Source organism: Pogona vitticeps, chromosome 3 (assembly GCF_051106095.1).
Source record: "Pogona vitticeps strain Pit_001003342236 chromosome 3, PviZW2.1, whole genome shotgun sequence".
Classification (NCBI taxonomy): domain Eukaryota; kingdom Metazoa; phylum Chordata; class Lepidosauria; order Squamata; family Agamidae; genus Pogona; species Pogona vitticeps.
Genome location: NC_135785.1, coordinates 90,780,112 through 90,803,343, shown reverse-complemented (window position 1 = coordinate 90,803,343; position 23,232 = coordinate 90,780,112). Strand labels below are relative to the sequence as shown.

Here is a 23,232-nt window from a genome sequence, read left to right as displayed (position 1 = left end):
AGTCATGTGCATGCCCAGCTTAGAGGGAACCTTGGCTAGGAAGACAAAAAATATGTTTTCAGGAGGTTAAGAAACACAGGGGGCATAGGCTGCCATAGCTGTATTTCTATGCAATGCACTGGCTGTGACCAGGTGTGACGGTGAAGCTCCTTTATTACAAAGTTGCACCAAGTTTGTCAAAAACCTAACCGCCCATGGGGAAGTCATCTTGGACTGAGGGAATGGAGGGGGCTCAGAATGGAGGGGGCTCATTCATTATGATGTACAAAGATAAAGTAATAAAGAATAAAAGCTATCTTCCAATTAAGCTTCCACTGAATTATTAAGGAATTCTTCATACGAGTCAATAAAGAGAAATCTGCTTATGGCAAAGGAGTTCTAAAGGAGTATGTCCAAAAAGGAAAGGTGGGATTATGCTGTGTTAAAACAGACAATCCTAGAAGCATCACTCATTTTGTCATTTAGGAATGTCTCTTTCTAAGACAGCATTTGTGAACTGTCATTTGTGTAAGCACTTGTACCAAAATTACTTTAAAATATGCTCTTTAGTAGAACAAAACGATCTGAATCAACTGGCTGACTACATTGCAGTCTTCTTCTCTAAACTGGTGGGGATCAGTCCAGATCACTGGTTCTTAACCTTTGTTACTCAGATGTTTTTGGACTGCAACTCCCAGAAGCCTTCACCATCAGCTATGCTGGCTGGGGTGCCTGGGAGTTGCAGTTCAAAAACACCTGAGTAACAAAGGTTAAGAACCACTGGTCCAGATCATCATGACAGCATTTGTAGTTAACAACTACAAAAAAAGGTGTTTTTATAAAATGGTAACCGAGTTGAACAAAAATTTCAGAGGCCACATTGTAAGGAAGACACAATACAAGGCTGTCTCACAGATAAGAGGTTGCAATTTTGAATTTGCAAGCCTAGAAAACACATCAGAAGTTATAACAAATGTGGACCTGCTACCCATTCAGCCATCGGGCAGAAATCCTTCAAGTAAACTCATTACAGCATCAAAACCAACAGCAAACATTCTGATTAGCTGTCAACAATTATATCTTATTGCCTAATGCAAGTCTTGAAAACTGCAGTAGGGCAAGGGGTTATTTCTATAAACAGCCTGAACTGCTAAAATGGGCTTAATTGGGGCTCCAAAACACAGAAAATTTCCATTTCCATAAATCCAGTCTCAAAGTAATAAATGGGGAGAAGTGGGATATGCATTAATTAAAGTGCAAAACTCAAGTCATGAAAGCTAATCAACAGTGATTTGGTACAGCATTTATGCTGGATGAACACAGCTACCTTTTTGGGAGTCATTCCCATAAATGAGCAAGGAATCATGCCTTTTATGATCCTTGCCTTTTTCCCCTCCTTATAAAAGAAGCTGGTTATTTTAGCCTTCCTCTCAACAAAACAAAACCACCAATTAAGTCAAAGGGAAAGTGAGGGGCAGCAGGAAGAAAATTTTAACTTGTATGTCAAGGGTTAATAATTTTGCTTTCAAGAAGAAATAGATTGTGAAGCCATGATTTAATGGAAAGGGCTAACCAAACCCATTACTGGAGCAGTGAAATGATAATGTGTATGTTCTGTGACTGAAGGCCCCAAATCTCCACTCTTTGTTTCAATTGGAAAACCTTTAAAATAAAGTAAGTTGGTAATTAAATTGTCATTATTAACGGTGCTGTGGTAGTCAGAACCAGAGGGAAATAACAGCTTCTATGTTTATTTTTAAATGGCTTCACCAATATACGCAAATCTTGGCACACACACAAATTTTCCTTTAAAAAAAATCCATGACTTAAAAAAAATTACTGAGTGAAAAAAGTGTGTCATCTGTACCGTGCATCTAATCAACTAGTTTCTAAGAAAAACTGCTGCAAAGTCAGTAAAAAATATATATATGCAGGTTATGTGATATAGCATCCTGTTTACCCTTACAGATGTCCACAAAAGTTAGAACAATACAAAAATGTAGATTAGCCTGCCCATTGAAACATGTCTGTACCAACCAGCACAGTAACCTTAAAAAGGCAACCTCTGAAAAGTTTCTCTGTTCCGAGGGAAAGAAGTGCCAAAAGGTAAATACAGTAACAGGCATTTTCCAATAGTCTCCTATGCATGATGTGCCAAACTCTTGAGGATATCAACCTTATGGGTGAAGCCTGGGGAAAAAAATCATTCTTTTTCTAAACATGACCAGGGAAAATGGAAAGAAGATACCGTAGTCCCCTCACTCCAAAATAACAAATAGAAGAAATGGCTGATATTATGTATCAGTACAGTTATAGTGGCCGTATAAAATCCTAGAGCCTCCTCTTTCTCAGAATTGTTCTAGAGACTAGGGAAGCCATTTCAAAAGTTGTTTAGGGGGTCTGCTGAAACCACAGTATTTGATTTTATGGAGTTGTTAAAGTTTGAATTTTAGATTTTAATTAACATGGAACCAGACACTTGTTGCAGAATTCTGAGTGTCAAGGTCCTAAAATAATTTGATCCCCTCAAAACATCATTAATAAAAATGTTATTCTGCAGCATTTTTAACACTGGATGGCAGTGTAAGAAGAAAATGGTTAGGAAATGCTTTGGTTGCCACACCTGACTGCAATAAATATTATGAATGGCCATATATATTATTTTCATTTTTCATAATCAGGATTATTAACAGCAGGGGATGATGCAGTTTATATGTCTTTCCTTCCAAGTACATACTGACATTTTAAACATTTCTAGCTGCTGAACTCATAACTGTGATTGTTCGATCAGCACACCTGATAGCTTACTGGGTAATCAAAATGAGCCTTCCATTTTCTCCTTGCCTCTGAAAACCACTAGTGATGAATCAGTAAGTGAACAGCACTTGGAAATACAGGATGCAGCTCTAAATGAAATAATGCAAGAAGGAGACTATAAACCCAATTGCTTCTATATTTGATATTACAAAATTTGAGTCTCCCACCAGGACAACAAAGGCTGCAACATACATAGTTCACATTTGGTTTACTTCCAGATTGTCCAGCATAGCCAGTATGCTTTGGCTGTGTGACTAGGGGGTTGGAAGTTGGCAGCCCATGGTCTCAACATGGCTCCTGGGTGCATGCCGCATACACACCCTGAGCTCCCAATATCCGAAAGTTGGTTTCCAACTACATACACCTCAACCACTTTTGTCGTCATGAAGCCAAGATATGCATACAGGTCTTCCCACTGTCTACTCAGCAAGAGGATCAGCAAGCATTTTCCATTTCACCATGCCAAGATACAGGTAAATAGGGACTGAGTAGCTGAAATGGAGAAAAGGAAAACCTCTTACTGAGTATCTTAGTTTTGCTCTATGCAACTTTCGGCAGGAGTGATCCAGGCTGGTCTTAATAAAGCAGTAAAGAAATACTGCTTTATTAGAAATTAGTAGTCAAGCAAAGCCCTAGCAAGATAGCCAAGCAGATGCTAGAAGAAGGCAGGGCCCTTGCTCCTGTCATGGTCAGGACTAAATCATATTGCTGGGCTTTAAAGAACACCAGATTTATTCACTTCCTCATGACACCTGTTACTTGCTTCTCACAGTGCCTTACAAACATCAATAAATGAATCCTCACAACAACCCTGTGAGGTAGGAGTCTACTGCCCCATTTTTACAAACTGGGGAGCTGAGGCACAAAGAAATTAAGAGACTTGCCCAGAGACACACAGGAAATCTGCAGCAGAGCAAAAGGCAGAAATCTGATCACTTGAGTCTCAGGTCAGTGTTAAGCTATTAGAATTCCCCCCCCCTTGTGTAGCCATTCTAACCAACAGCTAATATTGAGAAATATGGGATATCTTGTTGCATTTCATATTAATAGCTAAATCCCTGAAAAGGGGAAGAAAACTCTTGGAAGTTACTCCCTTAAGTCCAAAACTAGTAAAACAAATCCTATGGTGAAGAAAGTGGCTGTGAGCAACACTTGAATTTCTGCCCCCCCCCCACTCCTCCACCGTAACCAATTAAGTTGGTTTAAATAATTGGGCAAATTGGAGTTCCACTACCATCAGCAGTGCAGAGCAAAGCTGTATCCATTCTGCCTGATCGACAGAATAACCGGTGAGGTTCCAGAAACAACTGCTGGTGATTAAATGAGGCAGGATGGAAATCCAACTGTGTTCTGACTCCGGACTGAGCTTGCAGTGCACTTTAGAAACACCTGGGCCAAAATGAGGAAGCTTAAAATGCACCTCAAGAACACTTCATCTGCTAATCACAGCTTAGTCACTTTTGCACCTTTCTTTTTGAGGCAGCATTGCTTTCCCCAGAAACACTGCAAACAGAAACTATTCCTGAGAGATCAACAGTTACAAAGCATTTTGCTTCTGTATTATTCACATTTTAGAGTAGATAATAACAATTAAAAAATAATAATCCTGTTTTTTTCTCCCCTGCCCCAAAGCTACTACATACTCAGAGAGAAAGCAAAAAGGATTTTACCAGATCCCTCCCTTTTGGAACATGAAGAAGAAATCATACTCTTTGGACAACTGAAGGTAGAAATCTATTCCAAGGGTCAGAAGCACAGGGCACGTTCATGAATTGAGTGGAAGGATCCCTGTCACCTGAAAGGCCGACATCCAATGGGATTTAACACATTCCCAGCTTACCACCCAGGATTGTCCCTTAAGTTACATGCATAGCGTGGCTGCCATATCCCTGAGGCTGGGATCCCATGCCAGTCTACTTCCACATGAACAACAACATCCAAGTAGGAAACTGCAGCTGTCCCTTGGGTGGGTGTGGGGGGAAACACTAACACAAAAGTGTTTTATACAATCCACTCATCCCATTTTTCAAAACCTTACCAGATGTAGTACATGAGCCACTGCTGGGAAAACTGCCTGAAATAATCTGAGAGAACCATCAACTGGGAGAAATAATTGATAAGTGGGAAAAATGAATGATTATGCCATCCGCCCCAGCTGCCATTGCAAACAGTCAAGGATTTTTTTTTTCAACAACATCTGAGGAGATTCCAAGTCCCTTCATGCTCCCTACTTCTTAGAGGGTATGGCCCTAATAACACACTTCCTTGGAAGCAAGCCCCATTGAATATTGTAGAACTAACTTCTAAGTAAACATGGGCAGGACTTTGACCTGCATTAACATAGTGTTGGGGAAAATACTTGGTATATGATGCCTGAATGTGTCACAGGAAGCCCTATCTTGAAAGAAGCATTCCTTCCTCCATGAAAAACAAGGGGGAATGCTTCCTTTCCTGCCTATCACCTGGAGATTTTCTTAAGGATTCGTATTAGCAAAAGATTAATAGGGGGTAAAATCTGCCACCTGATTTTCCATGGGCATACAATTTTTTTAAAAAAAGTTGTTACTCTAGTCAATTATACAGAATAAATGTTGTAGCCTTTGGAGGACATATTTAATGAGCAATTAGGTGGCACTGCAACCAAGGCACAAACTCATCCTCTGGTGGAAGTTAAATGACCTACTTCTTTCTCTCCATGGCAAATGTTATTATAACAAGGTGGCCCAAAAACTATTCTCAGGAGGGTTCTCTTGATGTCTCCCCAGCCTGAAACACGGTTTTCAAACTCAGGCAAGCAGCAATTCATGGGGGAGAACTTCACCCACATCAAGTTAAGCAGCATGCAGATGGGTCACCAACAGGTAGGAAAATAGGCAGGAAATCCAGATGAGCAAATGACAGTGAGACCATCAGCACCACTTTTCTGCATGCCAAAATTGGTCCCAAACAGACTCAATTTTGAAGCCTTTTCTGGCTGGTTTAAGAATGTGCAAATTGATGAAACATACAAGCAGCAAGATGGTGACATGATCATACTGGGTGATTTTTCACCAGAGAAGATGGCATGAAAATAATAGTCTACTAACCAACTGGTTGCCTATCACCCCAAATTCTTTCAAGTCATGAATTATGTAATCAGCAGTGCCTATAACTTCATTCTTGCAGTGTCCCAAACATACACAGGACTTGCCCAAAATCACAAGACTCTTTGTCAAGCCCATCCTAGTCAAGCATAGCCAGGTTATTTCAATTTACCCTTTTGGCACAATAGTAGACTTGCAAAGAACCCAGCAGATATTAAGCAGCAGCAAAAGGAGAAAAAGAAAGAAAGAAAAGAAAAGACTGAGGGGGAAAAAGTATACAGGACAATTAAGCATTGTAGTTTGAGATTACATCAGAATGAAGATGTGGTTCTCTTCAACTCTGATGGACCCAAACTAAAGAGAACTACTTCTCTTTTTTGGAACCACTTCTCAGTTTTTGGAAATGGGAAGTTCTAGGAAGGAATTTTTGGGACAAATCGGAAAATAAAATACATGTATCATGAAATAACAGCTCTTTTTAAATTGTGCAATTGCTCTAAAGGAATAGCACAGAAGCATATCAAGGACAAAAGAAACCACAGCAATGCTGTATTAGGGACAGACACCTCCCACCATGTGCCCATACACAAGGATGTGTAAGCTAGTAAGAACTAGCCAAGAAGCAAAGGCTAGAACCCAAGGGAGTGCATTCAGCATATTAACAAAATGTACACAGAAACTGGCATCAAGTTAACAGCAGTAAGGGAGAGAAGAGCAATGGCAGTGTCATATCCCTTCAAGCATATATCCACCCCTTTTGTGGCCTTTTGCATTTTGCAATAAATATCCAATTGTTAATAGATAAGGGTCATGGTTCTCGCATGTGCATGGTTTGTCAAGTTGTCTTTAAAGTGCGAGAAGCTAAGGTACATTCCTTAGCTCTACAAATTTATCATGGGCTTCAATTCTGTCACAGACCAGGGAGCTGATAGGTTTAAAAGAAGATGGGTGGAGAGTGAGAAACAGAGGGGTGGGGAAAACATGATGTAATGAACAGGAATCAAGGAAGGGGAAAACAGTCCTTTTATCCTTTGGCACTTCAAAAGCTGAAGTGAGGATTCTAGTGGAAACAGCTTCTTTTTCTTCTTATTCCATCCTTCAAGTTATTGATCCTATCAGCCAAATCAGATGTGCACAGGTGATCAGGAATTGTTGTCTCTCCATGGTTACCCTCAAGGAAGATCAGATATCCATCTCAAACTGAGCATCATCACCTGGTTGAGTGACAGAAACACACATCAGTATTAGAGTCTCAGAAGGAAAAATATGCACGCATGATAATCAAGTGTTATAGTGACCTTTACTTACTGTCAGCTCTTTAAGACATTTGAAATATACCCTATGTATACAAGTAAGGGACTGAGATGACAAAGAACATGCAGCACCATTTCAGAAAGTAGGTGGGAGACGCAGTTTATTTATTTATTTATTTATTTATTGGACTTATATATAGCCCCATAGCGCTACAAGCACTCTCCGGGCGGTTTACAATTTTTTAATTATATAGGCTACACATTGCCACCCCAGCAAGCTGGGTACTCATTTTACTGACCTCGGAAGGATGGAAGGCTGAGTCAACCTTGAGCCGGCTACCTGGGATTTGAACCCCAGGTCGTGAGCACAGTTTTAGCTGCAGTACAGCGTTTTAACCACTGCGCCACGAGGCTCCTTTCGTATTCATCACTAAAATTAAGTATCACATCTAATAAAATTTTGTAAAGAGAATATTAATAGAGCAGAGAGACCTAGAACCTTTTCTGAATATGCTCCTGTTGGCTTTTCTTTGTCTGCTTGTTTTGCTTTTGTCCTTTTAATTTAAAGAGAATGTTTGACTCTGCATCCAGAAGTGGCTGAATGTTGTCTCATGACTGGATACATTCATTCTTTTTGGTAGGTGTAGATCAGGTTACAAATTAATCATCTAGACATACAACCAGTTGTTATGACTGAAGTCTTCACTTCAAACACACTTTACTACCCACAAGCACCATCTTTGTTCTGTACATTAAAATTAATTTCAAACACATTACTGTTTAAAATTTGAACTTAAGACTATTTTTGACTGGATAACCAACAATCCTACACTTCTACAACAATCACAATAGATTATTTAAATAAGCAGAGGGTATCCTTCGAGATAAATACATTTTTGAAAGCTAAAATCCAGAACCTGAAAAGCAAATTAGCACATGTCACACTAAGGAAACCAATCATGTGATTTTGAAGCAAACCTTTATGAAGCATTGGGAAACCATCTGGTTTTCCCAGCAACTGAAAACCATAAAGCGTACTTTCTTGACACCAAGATAAGCCACATGTATATAGAACTTTAAAGAGATTAGCATGGCTGCCCAGCTAGGTCAGAGACATTGTTTTCCTTACCCACCAGGTGTTTTTTTTGGGGGGGGGGGACTAAAGAAAAAGGCAGGGGATAGAAGAGAAGTGATCAAATACTGCCACTTGGTAGAAGAAATGGCTACTCATCCTGTGTCACTTGCTTGGCTAGGAATAATGGCTATTCATCCCATGCAAAGAGACAAATGGCACCATTGATGTAACTAGATTGTAAATTATCAGTAAGACATGACACACCGTGCCAACATTGCAATCCATGCACTTACCAATTACAGTCTTCCCATCATGATTGTTCAGGTTGTTTACTTCCACTTTGGAATCCTCATTCACAGAACCAGGGCTGGTAACTCCTGGGATATTTGGAAGGTGGCAAGGAGGGGTTTGAGCCATAGGAGAATTGCGGCGATCTAACAGAAACTTGCGGTCATAGATGATTCGGGTCCCTAGAGAAGATGTTTTTTAAAAAAAGGTAAATTAACTATTTAGCATATCCAAATATTTCTGATATAATAGACAAGGCTACTACAAACAGCCCTGTGGATTAATTCAGCTAAAGCAAACTTTCAGCTAATTATTTCACTTACTAAGGCTGCAATCCTAACTCAAACCCACAAGAATGTACTTGGACTCATTTCTGAGTCAATATGCTTAGGACATCCCAAGCATCTGAATGATGCCATTACACTGGTGAATTTTCATGCTGAGTGCCAGATTCTGAGAATGCATTAACAGCAGAAAAGTGCTTTCTGGTAGCTATAATGCAGAATGTGGAAAATTACTTTCTTGGGCTTTCAGAATCTCCAAGCCACTATGTCCAGTGAGAGACTACTGCAGGAAACAGAATGCTGGAGTCAATGGACTACTGGATTTCTCTAACAGGACTTACAGAGTACAGCAGTAGGTAAGATCCAAATGGCTTTCTGATGGTTCCTGCTGTCTTGGCAGGTGATCCTGTAGAGACCTTAGCCTATCTCTGGAATGGGGAAATGGCCAGAGCCATTGACATGATTGCTCCTAGCTCAAAATAGCCCTTTGGCTTACTGAGGAGCTGGGGACGGTGAAACAAGTGAGACAGAGACTAGAGTGAAAACCTTGGAGTGGATCCGATTGAACATGGCTTACTCATTGGAAAGCCTATTCCATAGCAGTAGTGGCATCAAAGAAGCTACAGTATTCCTCTCTGCCGCCATTCCATCTGCACAGAGCTGTCCAGCAGAGCTCTTTTGGGTGATCTTGTGGCACAGATGGCCAAAAGAGAAGGACACTGATCACTCAATGGCCCACTGTGAAAATTTTGCATGGCACTTTGCAGAGAAAGCCACTTGGATCTGATCTTAGATGCTCTAACTCATGGGTACCCAACACCTGGTCTGCGGTGGGCTTTCCAGGACTGGGCTGCGGAGACAGATCTCTGCCCCCCGTGAGCGTGACCCCCCCCCAAAAGCCTGCCCCCCAACAGGTCTGTGGTTTCAAAAAGGTTGGGGACCCTTGCTCTGACACAGGTCCTGTTGATGTAACTTTAGCCATTGTTTGTCCCATTATAATGGATACGTTTCAGTAGGGAGCATCTTGGTGAGATTAAAGCCATCATATGTGTGCTGGACCCTTGCCATTCCTGATTTATAAAAGCAGGTAGAGAAGGGACTGGATGATTGGGTTAGGGGTGTGTGGTACTAAAATGCCTTAAAAAGGCAGAAGTAAGAACTCTGTTTAAAAAGCCCTCCTTGAATCCCACTATATTGGTTAATTATCAGCCAGTCCCCAATACTCCATTACATAAGAGACGACGTTGATTGCCTTAGTGCAGTGTTTCCCGAACTTTTTTGAGTCACAATTCCCTTTTAAAATAGCCAAGCAACCTGTGACCCCCCACATTTGCATGCAAAGGCCTTTTACTGGCCTAATACAGGGGTGTCCAGCCTTTCACCTTCCCTGGGCCACATTAGAAGATGAAAATTTGGTTTGGGCCGCACATACATTTGGTTTGGGCTGCATGGGGGGGCAGCCCTAGCCTTCCTCCGCAGCCCCGCTCCAAGCGTGCTTACCGGCAGCAGCGATCTTAGACAGCAGAGGCTGCCAGCTTCAACTCCGGCGGCTTTATGGGTCTGGGAGGGGGTCCGCCTATTGACGGGGATGGCGCAATGCAGTCACGCAGCCCCCCTGTCCCCTCCCCTCCCACCTTCCTTCCTTCCCTCCCTCTCTCTCCATCTACTGTTGTGACATGCCCTGGCCACATTCTGGCCGCAAGCGCTGGCGGTGTAACTTGAAACTTTGGAATTTCTTTAAAAATAAAAAATAGCACTGGGCCGCATTACGAGCTGACCTTCGGCCGCATGTGGCCCTCGGGCCGCAGGTTGGACAAGCCTGGCCTAATACGTTATTAAAAGAGAATAGAAGAAACCATGAGTTTCTATCTAGTTTACCCTAAAACTTTCCAGCTCCTCTGTGATCGTCCCCACCGCAAATACTATTGAATGTCCAAATACAGAAGACTCCACCGCCACTGCAGTTCACCTTTCCTCAGATTCTCCATCTCCACCCTCTTCACATGGGCCTTAGAGAAACAGTCCACAGGCAAAGGAGTGCTGAAGGTGGGGAAAGTAAATGCTTCCTTGATTTGCCTCAACCCCAACTTCCTTTCTTTTTCTTCTTCTAGGGCTCTTAAGTTTGTTTCCTGACAGTCAACTACCTGCTAGAAGTTCCCTTTGTGCACCTGGCATCCAACGTAGCTGCTCCAAACTCTCCATTCGCTTCAGGTGCAGCTCTGGTGCCTCACCTAGAGCATTAAAGCTACCAACTCCTATGCAAGTAGGAGGACAGGACAGTAATGGACTGACTGAGGGCTAACAAATGGAAAGAGAATCTGGACAAGACAGAGGTGCTCCTGCTCTGCCAAAAGGCAAATCAGCTTGTACTCCCCCCCCCCAAAAAAAGAGAGGTTCACAGCTTAGGGATACACCTGGATTTAACCCTGAGCTTCGATGCATGTTTCAGTGGTACTCAGGAGTGCATTTACACAGTTAAATCCTGTGCACCAGCTGTGTTCATTCCTTGAGATGCCCACTCTGGTAAGTGACACATGCCTCAGTTACATCCAGCTTGGATTACTGCAACACACTCTACACAGGGCTGCCTCTGAAGAGTGTTCAAAAACTTCAGTTGGATAAAAATGCTCCAGCCAAACTGTTGACTGGCACTGGTTACAGGGAGCATGTAACTCTCGTATGACAACAGCTTCATTAGCTGCCCATCTGTTTCTGGGCCCAATTTAAAGTGCTGATTATTACCTATAAAGTATTTTGATCTCAGCTTGGATCCAGACAATCTGAAGAAACGTATCACTCTACAGAGTCTTTTTGGCTCTCAAGGTCTTCTGGGGAGGGCCTTCTCTCAGTTCCACCACTTTCCCAAACTTTTTTTGGAGGGGACATGAGAGAGCGTCGTCTTGGTGGCTGCTCCCAGGCTTTGGAAAGCCCTACCACAAGAAGCCAGGTTGGACCCTTCCCTCTTATTCTTCCATCATCAGGCAAAGGCCTTCTTTTTCAGGCAAGCTTTTAAGCAATAACGGTCCCAGAAATGCTTTAATAGCTTACATATTTTTAGACTTTAAAAAAAATTGCTTTTGATCTCAGTTTTAATCTTGACATATGTTTAAATACTTATTAAATGATATGTATATATATTAAAACTGTTGATTGTTTTATAGTTTTAGTTGTTGTAAGCCACTTTGAGACCCCTATGCTGAGAAAGGGGGCATATAAATAATGTTAATTAATGTGAGACATTAATATGGTCATGTTGGCTGAAGGTGACAGACAGTGTAGTTTAAAACATCTGATGGGAAAGTATCAGGTTGTCTCAGCCCATTCCTAATCTACCACCACAAGTGAAAATGAAGGCTATTTGTCCATCTCTTCCTTTTTGGAAGCAAACTGTTCTCTTGGAATTCTCAGCCTTGCACTTGATACTTCTGTGTTCAGATACTGCTTTCTTATATTATGGGGAGGGGAAGAATGAATATCCTGAGAGAAAAATTGCACTCTAAACAACATCCCCTACTACTCAGAAATCAAACTCTGGTGACTTTATTTGGATTTTATTTTGGAAAAAAATAACACCTATCACCACTAGTAAGTCCACAATGTTATTATCAAAGTATGAAACACACAGCCCTTTACTGTTGTCAACCTAAGATCATGAACTGCATTTCACTCCCTATTACAAGCAGAATAAGTGTAATCATTTGAACAGAACTTTTAATTCAGATGCAATGACAGAAGTTACCTTGTTTCCTTTCAATCAATTCAAGAGTAATGATTTGAAATAAATTCACTCTCCACCCTCGAAGGGCAAACTGTGAGACTGAAAGAGAGGGACCAAAAGGCTGGGCAGAAACAGAGAAGAGAATCTTCTGGGGATTTTCATCTCAACAGGGAAAAGTACATAGAAGGGAATTCTATCCAACATTATCAGCCTCCAGTTTTTCAAAAGTATATACTTTCTTATACATGATGATTCCTTTCACTCACTTTGATCAAACTTCTGATCTGACCATCTTTGCCATGCCTTGTAAGTTTGTAACTTCCATTTTCATTACATAGCTCCATAATTCAAATTAGTTTAATAGGTTAAAAGGCTACAAATAGGGCTGAATCTTTTATGGCATCTTGAAAGCCCCCAATGAGATATGCCCAATATACAGTGACCTAAATGGTTCCTTCCCTTATGTTCTGCTGTAGTTTGGCAAGATTAAGTAAAATAGACACTTGTATGGTACCACTTATGCATCTTTCTCAGCCAGAAATAAAACAGTGACAGAACAACTCATGTTCTTTACTGTCCCAGGTAAGAATCATTTTCATAGGCTCAGGAAGGAGATCTGAAAAAAGCTTTATTGAGCTTTCCTTATTCCTTTCAGACCCCAAATTATTTCTGAATCAATATGTTTGAAAAATGTATGAAAACTGGCCAGAGTCAGATATGGAAAAGTATGAAAGTATAGCTGTTTGCATAATTGCCTATGAACACTGACATCCTCAATTTTGACAGGAAAATATCAATGTCTAATACATTACACTAACAATGACCTCAGAGTACTAGAAAACTTTATCACATATATACATTATAAAAAACTGATACTTCTCAGATTTGTTCACAAGCATTTTGCTTACTTAGCAATTTACATTATTCTGCATTCTGTCATACAGTACTCAAGAATATTGGTATGGAAGCATATTGCTGCCACAGCAGTTTACCGGCAGGCAAAAGTGATATAGATTTCCATGGAAATGTGTTTATTCCACCAGTAGACCTCAACTGTTGACAACTGGAGAGATAAATAAACAACTCAGAAGGTACAGAAACAGCTAAAAAGATAGCTTAAAATAGGAGCAAAGGATGAGAAAAGCCCCCATAGAAGGGAGGAGACGGGGGGGGGGAGGGGAATAATTTTTATAAGAATGAAGAAACATGCTTGATGTGATTATGTAACTGTTTTTGCTTCAGCAATTAAGATACTGAAATAGACGTGAATTAAGACTTTAAAAAAAACTTACTATATTCTTGTAATAGTTTGTTAAGGGAGTGCTTCATTTTGAAACATTTTATTTAGTTTTCATACCTATATTTTTGAAATACCGCATTAACCTTTTCTGCAGTTACAATTTTGGATATTCAATAGACAGAAACTCTATTGTACACACATACAGTATCTGCTTGCATATACTTGTTAAATATAAGAAGAAGAAGTACAGATTTACCTCAGGCAAAGTTTTTCTCGTACTTTACCTGAGGTAAGGAACTTAAAGGATATTCAGAAGAGAGTTAATTGTACAAGATGCAGAATATTTATCTCTCTAAAAGAAACTTTAACAGGGATAATGTTAGTTGTGGCAAACACAGGATTCTGTTTTTTTTTCCTTAAAGGTCTATATGGCTCTTAGGGAAGTTGTTCCAAGTGTCTGACTTTCTGACCTGCTGAAAATGTTTCTAGCTTCAAAAGCTATAAAAGAAGCAGCTGAGATTACCAGTAACCAATTGGTGTTGGTGTCTACATTTCACACAGCTTTCAGGCATCTATTCCTTCCATTTCTGACTTTTTACTATAGCTCCAAACATTTACATTTTAGCAGTGATGTTAAACCCAGGTTACAAGAAATTTAATCCTAGCTCCCTCATTTCTGCAAAGAAAAAACAGTTCTTACTAAAGAATGAAAATTAAGTAAATGCAATTTATGCAGTTTGTTCCAGTAGCTAGACTGGAACTCTGAAATCAAATGAATCATACATATTTTAAAGGGCAGGAAAGGAAAATTGCAAGAAATTATCGCATATTCAAATACTGTTGTGTGTAACAAAAAGAGCATACTTTTCCTTTGTAACTTTCATGAACACATCTCTTCTGATTCTGAACAAAGCTCAATCTTCCAAAGCCGCCTGCTGTTCTAAATAAGCTTTACTAAGTAATATTCTGCTCTTAGGCTCATTAAACTTGAAAACTTAAGTCTCAGTGGGTATAGTGCCACTCCCTTCCAATATTAAAAGAAGTAGCTGTGTCAGTCTATCTGTTTACTGGCAAAATTAAAGAGGAAAATAAAAGGGAAGGGAAGCAAAATATTGTGGCACTTTAACAAATTAACGCTCTCTTACCTGAAGAAGTGGATTTTGATCTATGAATGCTCACACTAAAAGAAACTGGTTAGTCTTTTAAGTGTTACATTACAACATTTTCTCTCACTTCTCTCCTCCCACCTCTTTTAATTTTACCAGCACTGCCTTCCACTGGTCTTAAACCCAATAGAATTGTCATGGTTTCATTTGCAGGCCCTACAACACTAGTATTTGAAGGAAGAAATTGTCTTAAAAGCCCAAAACTGAAAGGGTAGGTTAGAAAGCAGCCCATTTTTTGTTATAGTTACTGCTAATTCTTAAAACACTTAACAGATGCTATGGTAACACTGAGAAAGACCACAACAACTACTTTCATAGTGAATTTTTGCTCATTAACCTCATTAAAACAGGATACATATCACAAGTTAGTGAAGGCATTTAAAACTGAGATAATGCATCTGAGGAATACAACCTGAGGGGCTGCTTTGTTCTTAGGCTACTGAACAGAAAATACTGTATATGCTTTATATTTAAGTCCTGACTAAATAGTTCATCATTTTGAATACAGTACACTAGAAAATTATCAGATTATTCAGTTCTGTTCAAGGCATTCCAAATTCTCTTTAGGGAGAGACTAACCAAAACCTCCAGGCAAAACTGACTATAGGTTATAATCCATAAATCTTTTATCCACAGTGATGGCCATTAAACTCAAAATAATATGGAACATATGGTGGTTTTGAATTCAAAAGAAAAACAAGACACAAATGGGACCTTAAACACAATGTTACAGTGTGGAGTGCTTCCATATCACAGTTCTGGTCACATTACATTCCCATCCTCAAAACTGTCACAATTTCGTGGCCACTGAGCACATTTGATATTTGGGAAGCTGTTTTTCTTTTCTGTTTCCCCCAGAGATGTAGTATTTGTGGGAACCTTAGTCTCTCCCTAGCCCCCTATTTGACCTCCCTGTTGTTCATGGGAGACTGTACTGTTGTGACTACATAAGTATTGACATGTACAGCCTTAGTAACAGAAACTGAGCCTGGGATGAGAAATCAGAATCACCATGACTAGGTTATGAAGTAGCATGAAATGCAAGGTGCTTCCCCAGTAGTGACCTCACATACTCTACCATCCTAAACTGGCTTCCAGATTCACAGTACTGTATACTTACCAGCAAAAAAAAAATTTTTTTGTCATGTTTTCATTGTTTATGTCAAATGTGAAATTTATGGGTGGCTACCTTCTAATAAAAACACTTTGTTTCCTGAATCCAAAAGGGCTATATTTGAACAACAGAAAAATAGTAGACTTTTAAACCAGGGTAAACCAATGCCATATAAGGGTGGACTGATTTTGATCCTTTTAACCTCCTCCTACTCCCCACCTGCATCTTAATGTTTATTTTCTCTTTTCAGGCATAATCTCAATAATTGCTAACATTTTTTTCTCAACAGACTATCTCAAGCAGTAAAGTTTTCCATACCTTATATATATAAGGTATGGAACACTTTACTGCTTGAGATAGTATATAAAAAATTCTGAATCTCCTGAATTTCCTTGAACTTGAAAGCCAGGCAGTAAGGAGTGTAGCATAAGGAAAGGAGTCAGAAAGCAGGGTTTCTAGGAATTACTAGCAGTCATAGATATTCTCAGACCAGTGGCTGCAATCAGAAGAATCCTAGAGAGAAATTAACACTGCTTTTCCACCATTAAGACAGAAATGCATTTCATTACTTTTTTATTTGGATTTCCCCAAGGATAACAGTCTCTCTTGAGCTGGGAGACATGTTTTACTCTAGATTGGCGTGTATGTGTGTCAGCTAACAGGGTTCCTAAGATGCCTGTTTTAAGGCTGCTTTTGAAGGCAAGATTCAGAAGAAGTTTTAATACTTGAATGTTCATGTCTTTTTTGCTCTCGGCACCAGTGTAACTTTGTTGTTGACCTGGGCCAAGTTCCAGTGTCCATGGCAGGTAGTAAGGCACACTTGGTGCTTTCAACTGAAACAAAACAAAATTAGAATGAGTATGGAATGCATCTCCTGATACAACAGAAGGAACTCTGTGCAAACTGGGGAACCAATCCAAATATTGCCAAATTTCTGTGTTTTTGTCCCTCTCCGATTGCCTTCTGGCTGTTAGTGCTCTTACACAGTAAGTTTATCCTGCATCTGTCCAAATTCTTTCTCCTTTACATAACCACAGTTACATCTATAAGACTGCTTTGCAATGTCTAAGCCTTTCTATTCTGATCTGATTACTGAAACAAGATGGTACATCGCCATTCTGAATGTGCAAATATGGATGTCTCTACACATTTATCAGTCTCTTCAAAGCCATACTCCATGGAAACTACTTGTGGTCTGCAGGATCCAGCTATTAGGCTCACCAGTCTTGCACAGTCTAGCCTAACATTTTCAAAACATATCTGGAAATCTCTCAAGTAATCCTTGGTGCTTACTGATTAATCACGTGTTTATAGATCAAGAATGCATTTCTGTCATCACTTAAAATGCATATAATGCCTAAAATCAAGTGATCCTAAGAAAGTAGAAACAGGTCCACTTTTCTTGCAAAAATTCCAATTACTTGCAAATAACTACAATCTTCCTTCTATTTACTGTTGTAATATGGTAATAATAATACATTGGAGTCCCTGAAGAACACAGACCATCCTTCTAGGGAAAAATCCCACTACCTATTGATTGGACATGGTAATAAGAAGCTTAAGGCAGTATTTATGGGGAAGGATATTAATAAAATGAATATAGCACCAAGTAAATACACTGAGGGATTTTATTAGCTCATGGCAAGATAACCTTTTCAAGAAATTATACAATTCTCAAATCAACAGCATAAAAAGTATTATCTAAAGACACATTTCACCTCTATATTTGTATGAATAAAACTTGGGAATTATCATATTTGAATTCATGGGAAAGAGACTATTTTGTTTAAAATATCAATGATTATTTCGAGAAAGTGTATGAATGTGCCACCCATTTAGATAAACACCGCCTCTCCTTTGCAAACGTTCGGTTCTAAAACATCTCTGTATGTGCGAAACTACGCACTATACTGAATGAATCACTAAATGATAAGCCAACATTTGTGTGAATCTTACTGATTCAACAGCTCTACTATAGCTATACAGTGGGGTCTCGACTTATGAACGGCTCGACATACGAACGTTTCGACTTACGAACCGCTCTCATAGGAATATATGGACTCGACTTACGAACTTAGATTCGAGTTACGAACTCTTTTTTTCCTTTTTTAAAAGCTAAGTCATCTTAGGTTAAAAGGAAAAAAGAAAAAATTATCCCCCTCTAGTGGCAGAAGGCGGAATAGCAGCTTCCCATTAGTTTCTGTGGACGAAAAGAGCAGATACGGATTAAATGGTTTTCAATGCATTTCTATGGGAAATGCAGATTCGACTTAAGAACTTTTCGACCTGAGAACTGCCTTCCAATACGGATTAAGTTCTTAAGTCGAGACCCCACTGTACTTAGCAACTGGTTTTAAGCCATTTTAGTTGACTTTCCACATTGCAAGAATGCTCTCCAAAAATTCTGGATGATAATTTCCTTAATTTCCGGCCATGTTAAATTTTACCTAGGGGATTTGTAGTCCAAAACATCCAGAAGGAATCAGATTGCCTAACCTCACTTTAAATTATTTTAGCTTGTTCTTATGCATATTAAAATAAGAGATGCAACTGTTTTAATGGAATTTATTTCTAAACATATAGGATTGCTATCTACATGTAAATGTCATTTGAAACAAAGCTCTATGGTACTTTCAGAGGCTTGCTTCTTTCTAAACAATTCAAAGGATCAACTAAGTAGTAAGACCACTGCCAACACCCGCCCCCCCAAAAGCAGAGAAGAAATAAAGTGTAACTTCTAGAATTCTTTTTAATCCCCTCTTTCCATATTTCTGTTATTCCTTCACTATATTTATATATATCCTGCAATGCAACAGTGATGCTAAAATGCTAGCATTTTATAGCACAAAATAACTTTAGATAATGTAACTATACAAATTTGGATAAACAGAGAGCTTCAAGTGTAGCAAAATAGTTTTACTTATGTATAGACAAATCACTTGGAACAACTTGACAATTGAATGTCACATAGTGAGATTCCTGCTACGTAACCTCTGATTTCTTTAACATTTGCCTTGGGAGTAAGTAACCTGTTCCTTGCACAGCACTTCTGTACAAAAATAAAAAATATTCAGAACTGCAACCTAAAACTAACATAAATGACATCAGGTATCCATATTGAGGACATGATACTCACAGACCTTAAAGGTTATACCTAGCAAACTGTGGAATGTCTGCAGTAGCCCTTCAAGCAAGGAAGGAAAAACCAAAACCCAATCATGAGTCTCCTGTAACAGTTTAAAAAGCATGATTTTATTATATTTGTACACCAAAGCTTACCCCTTTTAGAATTCCACTAATTTCAACGGGGCAGATTCAAGAAACATGCTTAGTATTCTCACTGTAGTCAGTGGGGCACAGATGCTTAATGCTAAAAAAAATAATCTTTCCAGTCTCCCCACATGTATCTGGGCAGAACAAAAACCTTAGCATACAAAACTGTATTCTACAACATATTTTAAAATATGAAAGTTATGTTATATAGACGTTGTCTAGGGCAGGGGCCCCCAACCTCTAGGCCACAGACCGGTGCCAGTCTGTTACCTTGGAAGGGCCAGGCCACCGGGACAGATGAGCCGCAAGCAGGAGGTGAGCAGAGAGCAAAACTCCGCCTCCTGTCAGCATGCTCCTATTAGGTTTTAATGTCGCTGCTGATCTGACAGGAGGTGGAACTTTGCTCCATGCTCCCCTTCTGCTGCTGCTAGATTAGCTGTGCCTATGGCATCAGAATCTAATACCGTGTTTCCCCAAAAATAAGACAGGATCTTATAAAATAATTTTTGCTCCAAAATGCAGTAAGGCTTATTTTCAGGGGATGTTTTATTTTATTTTCATGTACAACAATCTACATTTATTCAAATACTGCCATGTTATCTTCTTCTGGTTGCTGCACAATGGTGGAGGGCAGGGTTTCGCTTAACTGGGGCTTATTTTTTGAGTAGGGCTTATATTACGAACATCCTGAAAAATCATACTAGGTCTTATTTTCAGGTTAGGTCTTATTTTCGGGGAAACAGGGTAGGAGCCTGCACTATTAGGTTCTAAGCCACTGCTGATTTAACAGGAGGTGGCCCTTCAATTGCTGCTCACCTCCTGCTCGCCATTTCCTTTATGAGCTCAATTCAAAGCTATCCTCCAATAACCTACTGCATAACAAGTCCCCCCCCCAGTCCGTGGGAGAATGGTCTTCAACAGAGATGGGGGTATTCATATTTGTATACGAATACCTCCCCCATAGCTGAAAGTAACGAGGGTCCACTCACACATCTGCTGGTGGCTCTGCTCCCCCTTCCAATGGCTCCAGAGCTCCATGGTCAGTTATCTACTTGTCAGCCTGGCAGGGAGATTCATCTTCCCTCCTTCTGCCAGGGATGGATAGCCAAAGAGGAGATCTGGAGCGACTGGAAGCCACTGCTGGCGGACGTGTGGATGGAGTATTCGTATACTAATACCCCCATCTCTAGTCTTCAACTAAACCAGTCGTTGGTGTCAAAAAGATTGGGGACCACTAAACATTTATTAATCAACAGATCCTGCTTTGGATATGGTATTACCTTGCAATACTTCAAAATAGCACTTTCCCCTTTCACAACAGTAGTGGTAACAGCTTAAGAATCCTGCTTGCCTTCAGTCTACTGTTTTGGTTCACTGAGTGTTCAAGATATTTCAAATGTCCCACAATACAGGATGCAGATTTAATCCCGTTTAGAGCAGATCCAATGAAAACAACAGGCATGTTAGTCATAATTAACTGAAGTTCCACAGATTTCAGTGGCTCTACTCTCTAAACAGGGCTAAATCTAGATCCAGCTCTTATTGTTTATGTGATTGGAGTGGGATGGGGGTTGGAGGGAAGTGGCTCGATCTTACCAGGGCACCATTTTGAGAGGCAAGCGCTGATCACCACTGCTGCCTTTTAAATACACCACTCTTGGCCTACCTCTTTTTATTAATAAATTCATGTGGACTAGTAATGGGCTGGCTTTCCCAGGACTGACCCCAGATATCCACACCGGGGGGGGGGGGGAATCCGCCAAAGAGGATCCCAGCCAAGCGTCCGTTGTTAAGTGTGTCACGGCTCCCTCAAGATCCCGCCCCGGGAGGGCGACCCGCCTTTCTCTGTGGTGCCTCCCCGCCCTGCCTCGCAGCTGCAGCTGTCGGGGAATTTTCCTCCGCCGCGCTGCTGCTGCTCCTCCCCTCCTATTGTGCAACAGTCACGGGCTTCTCTCGAGGCCCCGGGGCCTTGTTTACAAATACCTCGCCGCCAGTCCCCGCACATCAGGCGAGGCCTAGCTCAAGACGCGCCCCGCCGAGCCTAGGCCCCCTTCCCCTCTGCCAGGAATGCGGAGGAGCAGCAGCACCGCCAGCTAGCGGGCAAAGGGCCTCCCTCTCCCTTCTCCCAAGCCCCCCGCGTCAACTTTCCCGCCCCGATTGCAACCTAACCCTCCCTGCACGTCCACGCTCCGTGCCAGCTGGTTCCCCTTTTTGGACGGACGAGCCACGGGGGCCAAAGAGCCGGGGCCCGCGCAGCCCGGCCGCCATAAGGCGAGGGAGGGCGACCCTCATGCGCCCAGACAACCGCGCCTCGCGCTTCTTGCAAGCTGTTACACATACACATACACACACACACGCCAGTCCTCTTGTCACAAGCCCGGGCCTGCTCCAGAAGGGCCGTGACTCCCGTCCGTCCAATGAACTGAGGCTTCCTGCTGACTCTACACGCCGTTAAGGCCGAGTTGACCTGCCGGGGCCGTCGCCTTCCACTTTGCAACAACCTCCCCCCGCCCGGCCTATTTGCACGATTATTATTGCATTGCATTCCTCGCACTGGTAGCAGCAATAAGAGCAAGCGCCCCCCCACACGCCGAATTGCATTATTATGGTGATCCTAACCTTCCTTCCCTAGACGCTCGCCCGCCCGCCCCCCCATGAGCCGCAGACGCTCCCTGAGGCGTCCGCGCCCCCTTTAAAAAGCGCTAACGAGGGAACAGCCGCCCAGGCACGCTCTCCTTGTCTCTTTCTCTCTTTTTCTTCCTCCTTCCTCCCCCCCCCCAATCGTCGCGACACTCCTCCTCTAGAGTTGCAAGCGCTGAACTGCGTGCCCGTTTGCTCGCGGTGCCTGCCCGCTGCCAGGGAGACGGAGCGCAAGGAGCCCAACACCAGGCGGCCCAGGACACGTCGACCAAGGCAGGCCCCAGGTGCATGCGTGTGTGTGCGTCCGTGTCCCCCCCCCCCGTCCGCCCCGGGCTTCGCTTGGGCGTCGGAATTCCGCTTTACCTCCAGGAGTGGTGGAGAAAAGGGTCCCCCCGGGCGTGGTGCAATAGTCATGAGGTAGCTGCGAGGAGTCGCTGATGGGCACCGTCCTGGTCGGGATGGCGCGGCTCTGGCTCTGCTGGTGGCCGCCGGCGGAGGACATCGCCCTGTTCTATTGTCCCCGGGGTGGGAGGAAGGGGGGGAGGCAAGTGGCGGCGAGATGGCGGGGGAAGAAGCGCGGCGGCGGCGGCGGCGGCGGAGGGGGGATGAGGAGGGGAAAAAAGCACGAAAGAAAGGCGGAGAGAAAGAGAGAGAGGAAGGGACAAGGATGCTGAAGGAGGAAGGAGGTGGTGGTGGTGGGGGCGGCGGCGCTCGACTTTCCTACGAGGACGCGTGCGGGGGGGGGCGGGCGACGGGCGCCGCTCCGGCTCCGGGGCACTTTTCTTTCCGACCCACCGCCTCCACCGCCACCTTCTCCCTCGGCCTCCGCCAGCAGCAGCAGGAAACGGGGAGGCGGGGACAGCGAGGGGCCGCCCGCGTGGAGGCGGGAGCAGCAGCCGGAGCCCGGGAGGAGAGGCCGCGAGCTCCGTTTGGGAGGAGGAGGAGGAGGCGGCGGCGGCCCTGGCACTGGCCCTGGCCCTGCCCGGGTCGGTCAAGGGGGCGCTGGGGCGCGTGGGCGGCTGGAGGCCGAGGTGTGGGAGACTCTTTTTATTACTTGGACGTTCAGCCCCGTCGGATTTGGAGGGCATTACGTCTGAAGACACAACGCGGGCCGGCGAGAGCTGAGCGGGGCTCCCTTGGCGGGAACGTGAAGGCAGCAAAGCTTTGCCCTTTTGTGTGTGTGTGTGTGTGTGTGTGTGTGTGTGTGTGTGTGTGTGTGTGTGTGCGGCGGGGGGGGGGTTCTCCGAGGGGGAGGGATCGACTCCCAACTTAAGAGACCGGAGGTGGCTCCGCGTCGAGCAC

The 23,232-nt window shown here is 42.4% G+C and overlaps 2 protein-coding genes across 2 annotated transcripts in view; one reads left to right on the top strand and one right to left on the bottom strand.

Annotated features, from left to right (window-relative positions):
* Positions 1-1,202: 1,202 nt before the first annotated feature.
* EIF4EBP2 (eukaryotic translation initiation factor 4E binding protein 2) lies at positions 1,203-22,766 on the bottom strand. The gene is made up of 3 exons (XM_020783127.3): positions 22,294-22,766; positions 8,501-8,677; positions 1,203-7,093 (listed from the first exon to the last, which is right to left on the bottom strand). The coding sequence occupies exons 1-3, from the start codon at positions 22,430-22,432 to the stop codon at positions 7,062-7,064; spliced, it is 348 nt and encodes a 115-aa protein (XP_020638786.1). The 5' UTR covers positions 22,433-22,766; the 3' UTR covers positions 1,203-7,061.
* LRRC20 (leucine rich repeat containing 20) overlaps positions 22,063-23,232 on the top strand; it is a 144,655-nt gene continuing 143,485 nt past the window's right edge. Inside the window, exon 1 of the mRNA XM_078391375.1 lies at positions 22,063-22,203. The gene's annotated coding sequence lies outside the window, so the exon portion shown is untranslated. The remainder of the gene's footprint in view (positions 22,204-23,232) is intronic.